Source organism: Clavelina lepadiformis, chromosome 1 (assembly GCF_947623445.1).
Source record: "Clavelina lepadiformis chromosome 1, kaClaLepa1.1, whole genome shotgun sequence".
Classification (NCBI taxonomy): domain Eukaryota; kingdom Metazoa; phylum Chordata; class Ascidiacea; order Aplousobranchia; family Clavelinidae; genus Clavelina; species Clavelina lepadiformis.
In genome coordinates this window covers 4,719,641-4,731,517 of record NC_135240.1, presented here as the reverse complement: position 1 = coordinate 4,731,517, position 11,877 = coordinate 4,719,641, and the positions used below count along the sequence as shown (strand labels likewise).

General features: G+C 35.7%; 1 protein-coding gene across 1 annotated transcript in view; it reads left to right on the top strand.

Annotated features, from left to right (window-relative positions):
- The first annotated feature begins 3,799 nt into the window (after positions 1-3,799).
- Positions 3,800-11,877, top strand: part of LOC143449843 (uncharacterized) — a 37,537-nt gene continuing 29,459 nt past the window's right edge. The window contains exons 1-6 of the mRNA XM_076950175.1: positions 3,800-4,510; positions 5,465-5,535; positions 5,803-5,970; positions 8,107-8,242; positions 9,709-9,993; positions 11,353-11,637. Of these exons, the coding sequence (XP_076806290.1) occupies positions 5,491-5,535; positions 5,803-5,970; positions 8,107-8,242; positions 9,709-9,993; positions 11,353-11,637 (919 nt within the window). The 5' untranslated portion in view covers positions 3,800-4,510; positions 5,465-5,490. The remainder of the gene's footprint in view (positions 4,511-5,464; positions 5,536-5,802; positions 5,971-8,106; positions 8,243-9,708; positions 9,994-11,352; positions 11,638-11,877) is intronic.

Genomic DNA, 11,877 nt, shown 5'->3' with positions numbered 1-11,877 from the left:
TTAATCGTGCTGGACAAAAGAAACAGCTCATAAATGCTTTCGTTTATACGAAGTAAAACAGCTGTGACGGTTGCTTGCCATTTATTATATTTTGGATTGAATTGACCACAGTAGTTTCAACATGGACAAGGACATTTGTTGCTGAATATTTATAGGTTGCTTGATGATCTTCAGTCGCATACACCATAAGCAAACTAACGCATAGAGTTCAACCTGAGCACACATGACATGTCTACAAAGTTAAATGCAAAAAGATTTAATGATTATGAGGTAATTATAAAGCTTAATTTTTAATACTGTAAATAGAATGTGAAGCTCTGAAGCTAAACGAATTTGCAAATTGCCACAATGCATGATTCATCCGCTTGCATTGTTTGTAAACACGACATGACGTAATAAGGGACGACGAAATTTTTCGTTTTTTTTCTGTTAGTTGGTCTAACCACTCTAACGCGAAGAAGCGAAAGTGAAACTGTTGCATGATCCGCGTGATGTTTCTAGTACCGTTAATCCATAAACGCGTCGCGGCCTGTTTGTGCCAGGCATGTTCTAGAATTTCAGACAGAACAGCTTTAGAATATAACCATGTTGATTACCAAGCTTGTTACGCGTAGGATGAGATCACAATGATAGTGTTTGTGACGTGTTACGCGGAAGTTCCTGCTACTGAGCTAGCATACGAGGTTATTATTAGAAGGCGATTTGGTTATGTTCGTTACCGACAAAGAACTGTCAGGAAGAAATTGAATACCAGAAATAAGATTTTTAGCAGCTTAGACAAGTTTAAACAATCAAATAAAGGAGGCTACTTATGGATATGATTTTGATGCAATTAATATTTTATAATTAATTAAGTTTTGCCAGTTAACAACTTAAGATGCTTTACTAGAGTGGGATTAAATTTGAAACAAATTGATCTTTTTTTGTATCTTGTTTATAGTACCTATCACATGAAATAGCAAAATGGTCCTGTTTGAATCTATGTTGGAAAAAAATAGGAAACAGTTATAAATAAAGCAAAACCACTTTTGTTGAAACTTTGTCCCAATTTTTGTTAATTTTTCAACATTGTACCGTACTACAAATCAAATACCTGACCACGAGTTGCTTGTTTGGTGCATGTGGCTATTTTCCTTTGTTTTTTTATTTGGTCAAATGTTGTGAAACCATTTTCTACAGATTTATTGGATATTCGTGGTTCAGATTGCTTCACTAGGTAGTGGTGTCTCAATTTGGATAATATAGTCACGATTGAGTTAAATATGAATTTGTATGTATTAGTTCACAAAATTAGGCCCACTTAAAAAGGAAGCGCTAGTTGTATATGTATAGCTGAGATATTAAGCCTAACATTTAGTTAATTTTTTTTGCGTTTTTTTGTTGTGTCTACTTAATTTCATTTGATTAAAGTTCACTGCTACGTCTAATTTCTGTGTAATGTGATGTCTATGTACGCTATTCTTTTTTTAGCAACTGCACAAGAAAGTTTTGAGCCAAGATCGCGCAGAGGTTGTAATTTAGTTCGAGGCAATTTACATTCAGTTGTTTGTAAATGTTGTCCGAATTGGTCTGTTCTAAGCAAAGCTTATTACAGGAGAAATTCAGGTCTATGAAAGAATAATGCATGTAAGGTGACAATCTGTTAATTGTTTTATACTCAACCCTGACATGGGAAAGTAAAAGTAAAACAGACCCGAAATTTAACAGGAGGTGGAACCGCAGAGTGGTCCAAAAACGCTCGTCTTGATCAATTATTACGTCATAAATCCTTCCCTTGCATAGCCTAGGTTTTAAGTTGTTCTAGTTGGCTGGGGTCTAGTACACGAATGCACCTTTTTTTTTTGGTTTATTAAACGTTCTTAATACATTGTTAAGGCACGTTTAATAAGAGAGAAAAAAATGATCGTATAAACAGGGGACACAAGAAACTAAATACGAGTACTTCAATGTTCGGAATAAACGCAAATTACAATAAGGCAATGCATTTCGTAGGTTTGAACCAGGATTCGTTCTACAGCAGGAAACACATAGAGGTTTACAATCTCTAGTTTACAGTGACATTAAGGTGTTCGGTATTTGGTTCGTAAGTCATTTCACATCCTTTGCACTGGAACGACTTAAGTCTGTTGTTGATTCGTATTACGGAGAATGAGGTACAGGCACATAGCATAAAGGCTGCCGTACAACCTTTACAGTAGTTCGCTTCTTTAAAATTCGGGATTGTTCTTGATGAGCTCTTGTTTCTCCGGATTCGGTTGTGCCGTCCGCATGAGCAGGGGATCATGCGTGTTAGGTTCGCTGGGAGATTGGAAGCATCATATGGAATTTGTCCGTCCATAAATCCCTGTGCTTCGGGTTCTTCTTGTTGTTCGTCTGAGTCTCCACTTCTATTCTTTCTTTTGTTTCCACGGCTCTCACTTTGGTCTCGCTCCAAGGGTCGTTCCGAGGATCGCTCATCGGGGTCTAACTTCAGGCTTTCTTCCAGTGGGGTTCCGCTCCCGTTTGGCTTTTCTCCGTATCCTTGGTGCTCTTTCCTCGTAGTAGTTCGATTGTTCCTGCCAAGGCAGAAAATACTTTTTTACTATCGCTGGGGGTGGTGGTGATCCCTCCCCGTCGGCTTTTACTGTCTGAGCGGTCGTCATCAGGATATCTCGTTCGTCCGCACTGTTGTTGCCTTCTCGCCTTCTCTTTGGCCACTCCTTGAATTTATGTCCTTGTTCTGTACAGAAGGAGCATGTTTGAATTTGTCCAAAGTAGCTTACCGCACATCTGATTTTGCCCAGGTACAGGTATGATGGGAGTTGGTGTCGTTCCAACGTTTTCTTGTTCACTTTGTAGATCCTCCTTCCATCTATGATGCCGTATTTATCGACGCCCAAACGTGCTGGGCCTTGAATCTCAAATTCCGCAAGGATTGCATCGATTTGTTTCTGTGGGTAGTGGATCGGTACCCATCTGACCGTGAGGTCTATTCTTTCGTCTCCGTGGGCTATGGCATACTTTACTTCCGGCCTCTTTTGAAGTAATTCTGCAAGTCTTATAGCATTGTTTTTTCGGTCTAACGTAATATTTACCATGTTTCCCGGTTTCTGTATTATTCCTTCGATGTACTCAAGCGGTATCTTGATTTCTTTTAGCATCTTGTAGATGTCTTCCCTCTTGTTATCATTGGTCAATTGGATGGTCACCTCGCAATGGTTGCTGTATTCTTCAGCCACATCATTATTCCATTGTCTTTTGACTCTGTCTGCGTAAGTGAAGGTTTCGGCCATTCTTCACCTATGCTTTCCAGAGATCTAAATCTTCACTTATTGACGGCTTCGAAAAGCTACATTTTATTGTTCTCAGCCAGACGCCGACTCAAACTCTGTATACGAATGCACCTTTTATTATATTATACTCTACAGCTTACTGTTGAACATGCCCAATTGCCTCACACACCAAAAGAATGCGGCTAACTTACATTTGATATGATGATAAGAAATTTCGAATATTACATATTATTAAGCTGCGTATACCTAGCATTTGTGGTACTTATCAGAAATATAACGATTTCAACAAAACAAATTCATTAAATGGAATTGTTTGGTTGCTTTTATTCAATTATATTTAGAATTTAGGTCAATTTAAGCTGGAGCCAGGAAACAGATAAAAACCAAAGCAGGGAAATTTATATTTGGTAGTTGGCGTAAATGGGAAAATGAGAAAGGTTAAGAACCACTTGGTTAGATTTACATTTGTCATAGGACAGATGCGAAAAAAATTGGTCTATCTAGGTCTATTGCAGCTAGGCCTATCCCAGCAAGTCCTAGGTTAACCTGCGATGATAAGATGAAGACATTCAGTAGACCATTTTATTATGTAATTTGCATAAAATGTTTGTTAATAACTAGTCATATGTTGGTAAAGATATCTGAAAGGAAAATGATATACAGTAAAGTTGTATTACTGGTAATTCTGAAATATGATTCTAATACCATACGTTATTACAAAAAAGCTTTTAGGTTATGGCAAATGCGTTGTGTTGTATGAACCAGAATGGAAAGTATGGCAGCTTTCAAGGAGAAAGCGTGCGTGCAAAGATTCAACCTGTGGTCTGAGGGCAAGCACCAAAGCCTCAATTCTTAGTTTGTTTATTTTATTTTGATGTTTAAACAACTAGCTTCTTTTTGTTTATTGTAAATAGGCGTGAAGATAAAAAGTTTGGTGTGCACATTGATGAATCTTGTCAGTGCAACTGCCCTATTTCCAACCATGTTGAATGAAGCACAACAAAAATGTGCTTAATTCACGTAAAACTGATACTATAGGCTGCAGAACATGTTTTTAACAAAATTATTAAGGCTCAAAATCTCTGCCTCTTTATTTCACTTCTTGTTTGATGTTGACTGACAATGTAGACTAAATACGTTATGTTTCAGGTAATTAGCATATCTATTAGATTTTATAGGGCAGCAATGCTTACTTCAACATAAACATTTCAAGCTGGTACACTTGTTGCTTGATTGAGGTAAGTGATAACAGCAGTATACTTTATTTTCATTTTAGCACCTCTTGTGATTGCCAATACAAATGTAAATATATTTAAGGATTATTATCGCCAAAGTAGAAGAACTCTGGTGAAATTGCTAAAACTATCGAATCCAAATAGGACATAAATCTATCGAATTAGGTTATATTTTCTGCAATAAATGCCATTTACCAAACAAATTTTAAACTCTCAATTGCTATTTAGTTGCCTTTGTTTAAAAAAGTAAATTGCTTAGTGATTACGTCATGCTATAACCCAAATTAGGCAACATATTGAAGAAAATTTATGTCTTGGTGCGGGATTGTGTCGACCTTCATAGTATTTGTGTTTGCTTTTTAATTAGCATAAGCCTAATTGTGCCTAAGCCATAAGTACTTGTCCGTACTTAAAAATTCTGGGTATTCCATGGCAAGCCTATACTAGGGGTGGGAAATGTGGACAGCCACATTCCGATTTACCAGGATTCAGTTAGACTGCAAATTATCGTATATAACGACATCTAAGCCACCTCACGTATAAGTCCTTTCCCCGATTTTTAAGCCAAAAAGCAGTTATTAAGTATAACTGGCGTATAGGCCACCTCGTGTTTTTGCCTGCGATAAAAGTGATGCAACATAGAGAAAACCATTTAACCATTTCATTATCTGAACATCATCCAAATTGTGTGCATTAATGCTCTTGATTTGTTACTGCTGCAAAATGTTTCCATTCAACAGCAAATGCTAGCGTTAGACAATAATTGTTTCAAAATACAAAAATTTGTTGTTTGTTTACAAAATGTTCACAAAATTTCAAAGAAAGATGGTTGTGCAGCCATTTATATTATTTGTAGAAGAAAATGTCTCCGCGATTCACTTTACTCATTCCTTTAGGTAATACAAAGTTTAACTATTTACAAATTGTTTTTTACCATTTATTTGTTTTATTTTGTAGATTGTGGCATACTACCACCAAGAACCATGTTATTCAAGTTGTTTGTTTGCTTGTTATATATCACCATTGTTGTAAGTGATACGTTTGTCAACATTGAATATTCTATTTGAAACACTTATTGGCGATGTAGTGAATGGTTTAATTATAAAATGCCATACCATAGAAGAATTGAGTGTGATAAAGCCGATATATGATGCACAGATGATCATAGTACACTGTTTGTTCAATTGATTCTCTATTTAAATAGAAAGTCCATATTTGCTAAAGTTTAGACATAGTTTAACTGCTTGAAAACCGCACAACTCCATTTTGCATTTTTACCACTGACATGTTTACAGAATGCTGCAGTCAGTGCACCAACAGGATTGGACAGAACTTTGATTCGCTCAACTTCATTCACTCTCACATGGGATGAGGACACTAGCTTGAATTATCAAGTCACCGTACAATTAAGTAGTGTAACAACAGATCCTACTATGCCATCTGGTGCCACAGTATCACCTAACGTGAGTAGTTTCTTTGGTTTCATTAAGTTTTGATAAATATTTTGTGCCTGTCAAAAGATACTCGGTGAACAGTTTGAGATAATCTGGATGGTAATGTTGCAGGTTTGATTGTGACAGACCATGCTTTGATCTAATTACAAGTACGTCATGCCACATTTCAAACCATGCATAGTTGCCGTACTTACTTGATGGTAAACCATCCTAGTTTGCAAGCCGCTCTCGATTGTGGTTATTGCGATTATAAAAATTACAACAAACGTATTAATACGTGATTATATACGCTGAAAACAAGTTTTGTTAAAGAAGTGCAGCCAATTAAAAATAAAGCAGCAAATAAAATTTTTGTTTGATAAGAAAATGTCAGCTGCTTTTGAATGTAAACCGCACAAATAATGATAAAAAAATGTTTGTAAGCTGCGATTTACAATTGGATAAATACGGTAGTGACAATGTTTGAGGTGTTTATTGGACATAATACAGGTGAGCTCATTACATAAACCAGTAACAGTTTATTATATAGTGATTGAGAATATTTTCATGTATAACATTGGTATGTTTTGGGTTTGTGTTGACTAAAAATGTTGGAATTTGCTACATCTTGTGACCTTATGGGAGTAATCAAATGTTTCAAATTGGATTTTGTTCCAACTGCTAGTATTGCATATGCATTTTCTATTCAATAAGCTGACATGGATATGTGTGAAATTAATTGTAATGTTGCATTTGGCTGAACTTGGATGAACTAGAGTTGGGACCCCGGGAAATCAAAACGTCATTTCCCCGAGATTTTAGCCTTTTTCCAATCCAATCCAGGATTTTTTGTCTTGAACTAACGTATAGAACTAACTAACGCAATGCAACTAAAAACTATCAAACCTACACCAGTTGAGGCTTAACGTGCATTCTTAGCCCTTGGTTATTTTGGCAATAAAATTAGAAATCGTCTTAATGACGACATTGTTCATCCCAAAAAGTCCCGGGACTGTAGAGTGAAAATTCCAGGAAATCTCGATCCCTGGATTTTAAATTTAGTCCCGAAATCTCAACCCTAACATGGACGTGTCTTATAATTTTCTGATGAGTTAGGAGATGTCTATATATTGGTCACTTGAGGTCAATGTTTCTGGTGCCAGGCTCAAACTAACTTAAACTCTTCATAGAGACCTGGTAACTTTGTCTATTTATTTGCTGAAACCTGGGATAGCAAATGCTTGCGCTAAAAGGTATCAGTCACTCATCCCCAACACATGAGATATCTTAAAGAAATCACATGTAAAGTTTTTATTTAGTTAAAAAGAATTACATTTAAACGAATCGATGAAATCTATGTTTTAACTTCCAAGCTAGGATGTTGTGGAACTGAAAAAGTGGCAATTGTTTTTTGGTGAAACAGTGAAAGTTATATAATGATTGTTATTTAATTAATTAAATATTTGTACAATATTCAAATGCAGTCGAAGATGTTGACCAAATGTTTGGTAGATAATGTTACTGTTGCAACGTGGCAGTTAACAACTTCTGCGTAATCGAGAATTTAATCGAGAATTTAATTAATTAAATATTTGTATGAAGCAAAATATTCAATATTAATGTTACTGTTGCAACGTGGCAGTTAGCAACTTTTGTGTAATCGAGAACTGTTAACATTGACGTGAAACCATTTTTCCTCCCATTAAAATGCATTGTAAGTTTGCAACAAGCAGTCAGACAAATTGCTCAGGAAAAGATCTACGTTTGGTTCCATTGCTTCAGGTTGCGAGAGCATGATCGAATGTTCACAAATAAAAGCTGTGTCATAATTAGGTTGATGTAATACCAAGCAAGGATTGTTTGCTCATTTATTTCATTGTTCATTTATTCATTCTTAAGTCTACTCATCTTGATAGAACATAGTAGCAAGGGCATTTATTTCTGTTTTGAGCAGTGCGGCTTTGACCATTTTCCGAATTGAAATTACCGAAGGCAATAAAAATGGGTTGTTGCAAGACGATATGAACAAACTGCGAATTATTTGAGGAACTTGTTGAAACACTTGAAAACCCTCCCAATTACATCACTGTTGATAAATACATTACTGCAATTTACATTTGTGTTTTTCTATAATTTGTCTATATAATTTGTTATGAATGTTTACAGGTTACCATCATGAAGACCACATCTGGTGCTGATATTCAAGCAAACACCAACTATGATGTTTTCCTATTTGCTGTGAGCCAGACAGATTCTTCAGATTATACTATTACAGCAGCCCCACTGAGAAGTCTGACAACAGGTATATCATGGTCATGTCTGGTGTGTTGCCATTTTGGTGTTGTGTGCCTTTTTCTGCTCCTAAATCTATTGTCTAAAAGTTAAAGTCCCCTTACAAGTCAGTTAGGACGTCAGCGCACTCAAAATATCGTTGATTAACTAATTGCCACAAATAAGCTGTCTTTTTAGTCGATGTCATGCTGATATTTTGGTAGAATCATCTCGTTATTTTCACTGTAAGTAATGCAGCTGTGCAATGAAATTAATATTTTTTGATAGAAAATGTTTTGTTGTTTTTTATGCAGTTAACCATGGCAATACCCTTCGCCCTTGAAAAATCATAAATCTCGAATATGTCTAGCCGTCAACTTTTTCTCTTTTTAATTTATTTGGCGTCCTATCCAAATTTTTGCTTTTGGAAAAGAGTTTTATTTCTAACTTATTTTAAGGCTTGATTTAAATATTTCTTACACGGGAGCACACAAGAACCAGAGAGAGTTTGGTCACTTTACTTGTGTGGTATCCTTGCATGTTTTAAAGGAAAATTTAGGTAATGTAATTTAAAAAAGAGTAAATGAGATCCATGTGTAAACAACATAAGGAAAATGTGTAAACAGTCGTTGAAGCAAGTTAAGTCAAACTTTTAAAAGCGACAAGTTAAAGTGTTTTAGTAAACCAAGGTTTTGTTCCAGAAGTGTGGAACTCATACCCAAATACAGCACTAATGTATAATGTATTGATGTATAGTGTAAGTATTGTCTAATGTAAGTTTAAGGTATGCAACTCAATACGGGCATGGTAATGAAACTAAGGTAATCACCGTGACGATTACGTCACAATGCAAAATGTGTACCCTCCCCGTACATGCGCTTTACATCACCGTTTTCACGTTCAACATATCAAGTCCCCAGATTATATGCTGAATCCTAATTTGTTTTCTTTATCATTTTGTCATAATATTAACAGTAACTACGGCAACTACATGTGCTACCAATTCTCAAACATGTCTTATGACACTTTCTGCTTTGTGCATAGGGTAGGTTACGTGACATCATGATGGAACGTGATGACATAGCGTGACATCACAGTCCATTATTTTGCCAAGCTGGCACAAAGATCATTTCTAATTTAGTTAAATTAAGTTTGTTTTCCTTGGTAGAATTAACTCGTCCATTTATCAACGGTATCACAGAAAATTTTTATTGCCAAATATAAATGAGTCCTATGTTAGAAATCCCAAATGACATCATGAATGATGTAATAAATCTTGTCGGTATGTCCTCGATTTATAAGTGTATATACACATGAATACAGTGCATGCATGTTTGGCACATACAAGTGTCATTAACGATTCATAAAATCCCTCGCTATACGGTCATTATGACAAAATTTTTGAAGTCATTGCTTATTATTCATAGTAAGCATGAACTAATATAATCTATAATTTGATATAAATTATGTTGTTGGTCACATATTTTCTTTTTACAGCCTCAAATGCTCCGACCATCTCAGGCATCACTGCTGTGGGAAGCGACCGATTTACTGTTAACTGGGATTACACAAATCCTGGTGCTAGCCTCCAACAAGCCACAGAATATCGAGTAACTTACTCTGATGGCAGTGGATCAAATACAACTGAACCTGTTGCAAACATTGACACAAAAATGTTGCAAATAACTGGACTGACATCTAACACTGATTACTCTGTCACTGTCCTGGCCTGGAAGGACGATGTGATATCCACTGATGATAGCGCATTATCACTTGTAGCAAGTGAGTGTTGTTATTTCTCATGTTACCTGGCTATTTAGAATTTTTTTTAAACAAACTTATAAATGTTACTTTAAAATGACCATGGTTGGAAACTTTACACAAAGAAAAGTTTGTTTTAAACTGAATAAAATTAAATCTTTGAGGAAAATTGGTTCATCATCACAAGTTAATGTTACAGCCAATGCTTGCATTTAACAAGTCATTTTTGGCCACACTCGGTCTGGGAAAAGACGGACAGGTTGACCAAGGACCAGGTGGTTCAATGATATCACCTTGCCTGGTCTTGATTCATGATTGAGAATTTGTAGAATTTTAACCGTAAAACACTTATCCACAATTATTAAATCGCCTGATTTTTTTGTGGCCTAGATTTAAATATGCATTATATGTGACAAGTAACAGCCTTCTATCGGAAAATTATTTCTGTTAGAAAATTGATTTTTATGGATCTTTGGTTCTTTTTGTGACTTGGTTTTCTCAACACAGATAATAGAAAGGAAAAGCTAAATTTAAAGCTATTTTATTTCGAAATGGATGTGCCTATACAGTAAATAAATACCAAGATTAATTGATATGGAAATTTGCAACAAAATATGGCCACACTGGGTCCGGGAAAAGACGAACAGGTTGATCAAGGACCAGGTGGTTCAATGATATCACTGACCTTGCCTGGTCACGACTCATGATTGAGTTTGTAGAATTTTAACCCTAAAACAGTTTCCCAATTACAAAATCGCCTGATTTTATTGTGGCCTAGATTTAAATGTACCTGATATGTGACAAGTAATTGGCTCCATCTATTGAGCTTTGTTGCTTTAATTCATTCTTCATGGCCATAAGGAGCCACATTTGGAAATTGTGATATGAGACACACAGAATCATTGAAAGCACATATAGCACAATCTTGTATATAGTCTTTATCAATTTTACAACTCGGTGGATAGTAATAAATAAAATGATGATTGTCCCGTAACTAATTTAGAAAAATAGCATTACCAGCAACCCACTACTGAAGAAGTAACACACTGATGCTTAGCTTTGATTAAAAGAAAAGTTTGTTGACTTGTTTTCCATCCGAAGAAATGAAGGGAATGCGGCAAACATTGTCACTGACAAAGATATTTTAAGAGCGGTTTAATCCAAAAAAAAACATGGAGAAAATCATATTAAAGTATCAAATTGGTCATTTACAGGAGAATTAAGAAAACTTTTCAGCTTATCAGCATGTAATTGACCACCACGTATTTATCTCAAATAAAGATTGTTTAGGAATCTCCACCACCACACAAACCAACCTACTCAATCTATGAAATGTTAAGTTTACTTATTTGTATGATCTGATGTAATTTGTTGTTTCAGCTTTTGACAAACCTACTGGATTATCCACCACAACTGTGACAACGACATCAATTGAGATAAGTTGGAGTGCTCCTGATACAACTGGTGGTGGTTCTGCATCTATTGCTGCTTATGTTGTTTCATGGACACCTGCCAGCAGTGGTGGTTCCAGTACAATGGATGTTACTGGCACATCTGCCACAATCAACAACTTGCAAGCAAACACTGATTACAGCATAACTGTTGCTGCCAAGAGTACAAATAACGGAGTTGGAACATTATCTGATGCTCTGCCTGCAACAACAGGTAAATGTCTATGCACAATGTATGGAGTAAAATTTGTCTAAACTCAATGTTGTAAAAACCTTCATTGAGTTTAAAGAGAAAAAAGAATTCATTTTGCACTCAACCCTGTTGGAAACCAGTCACCTTTTTAACATGGACACACATGTAACGATGTTTTCTAATATTTTGATGTAAAATTTCTAAAGTAATTGTAGTAATCATATACTAGCTTGTGCTGGCAATGGATAAAATTATTCAGAC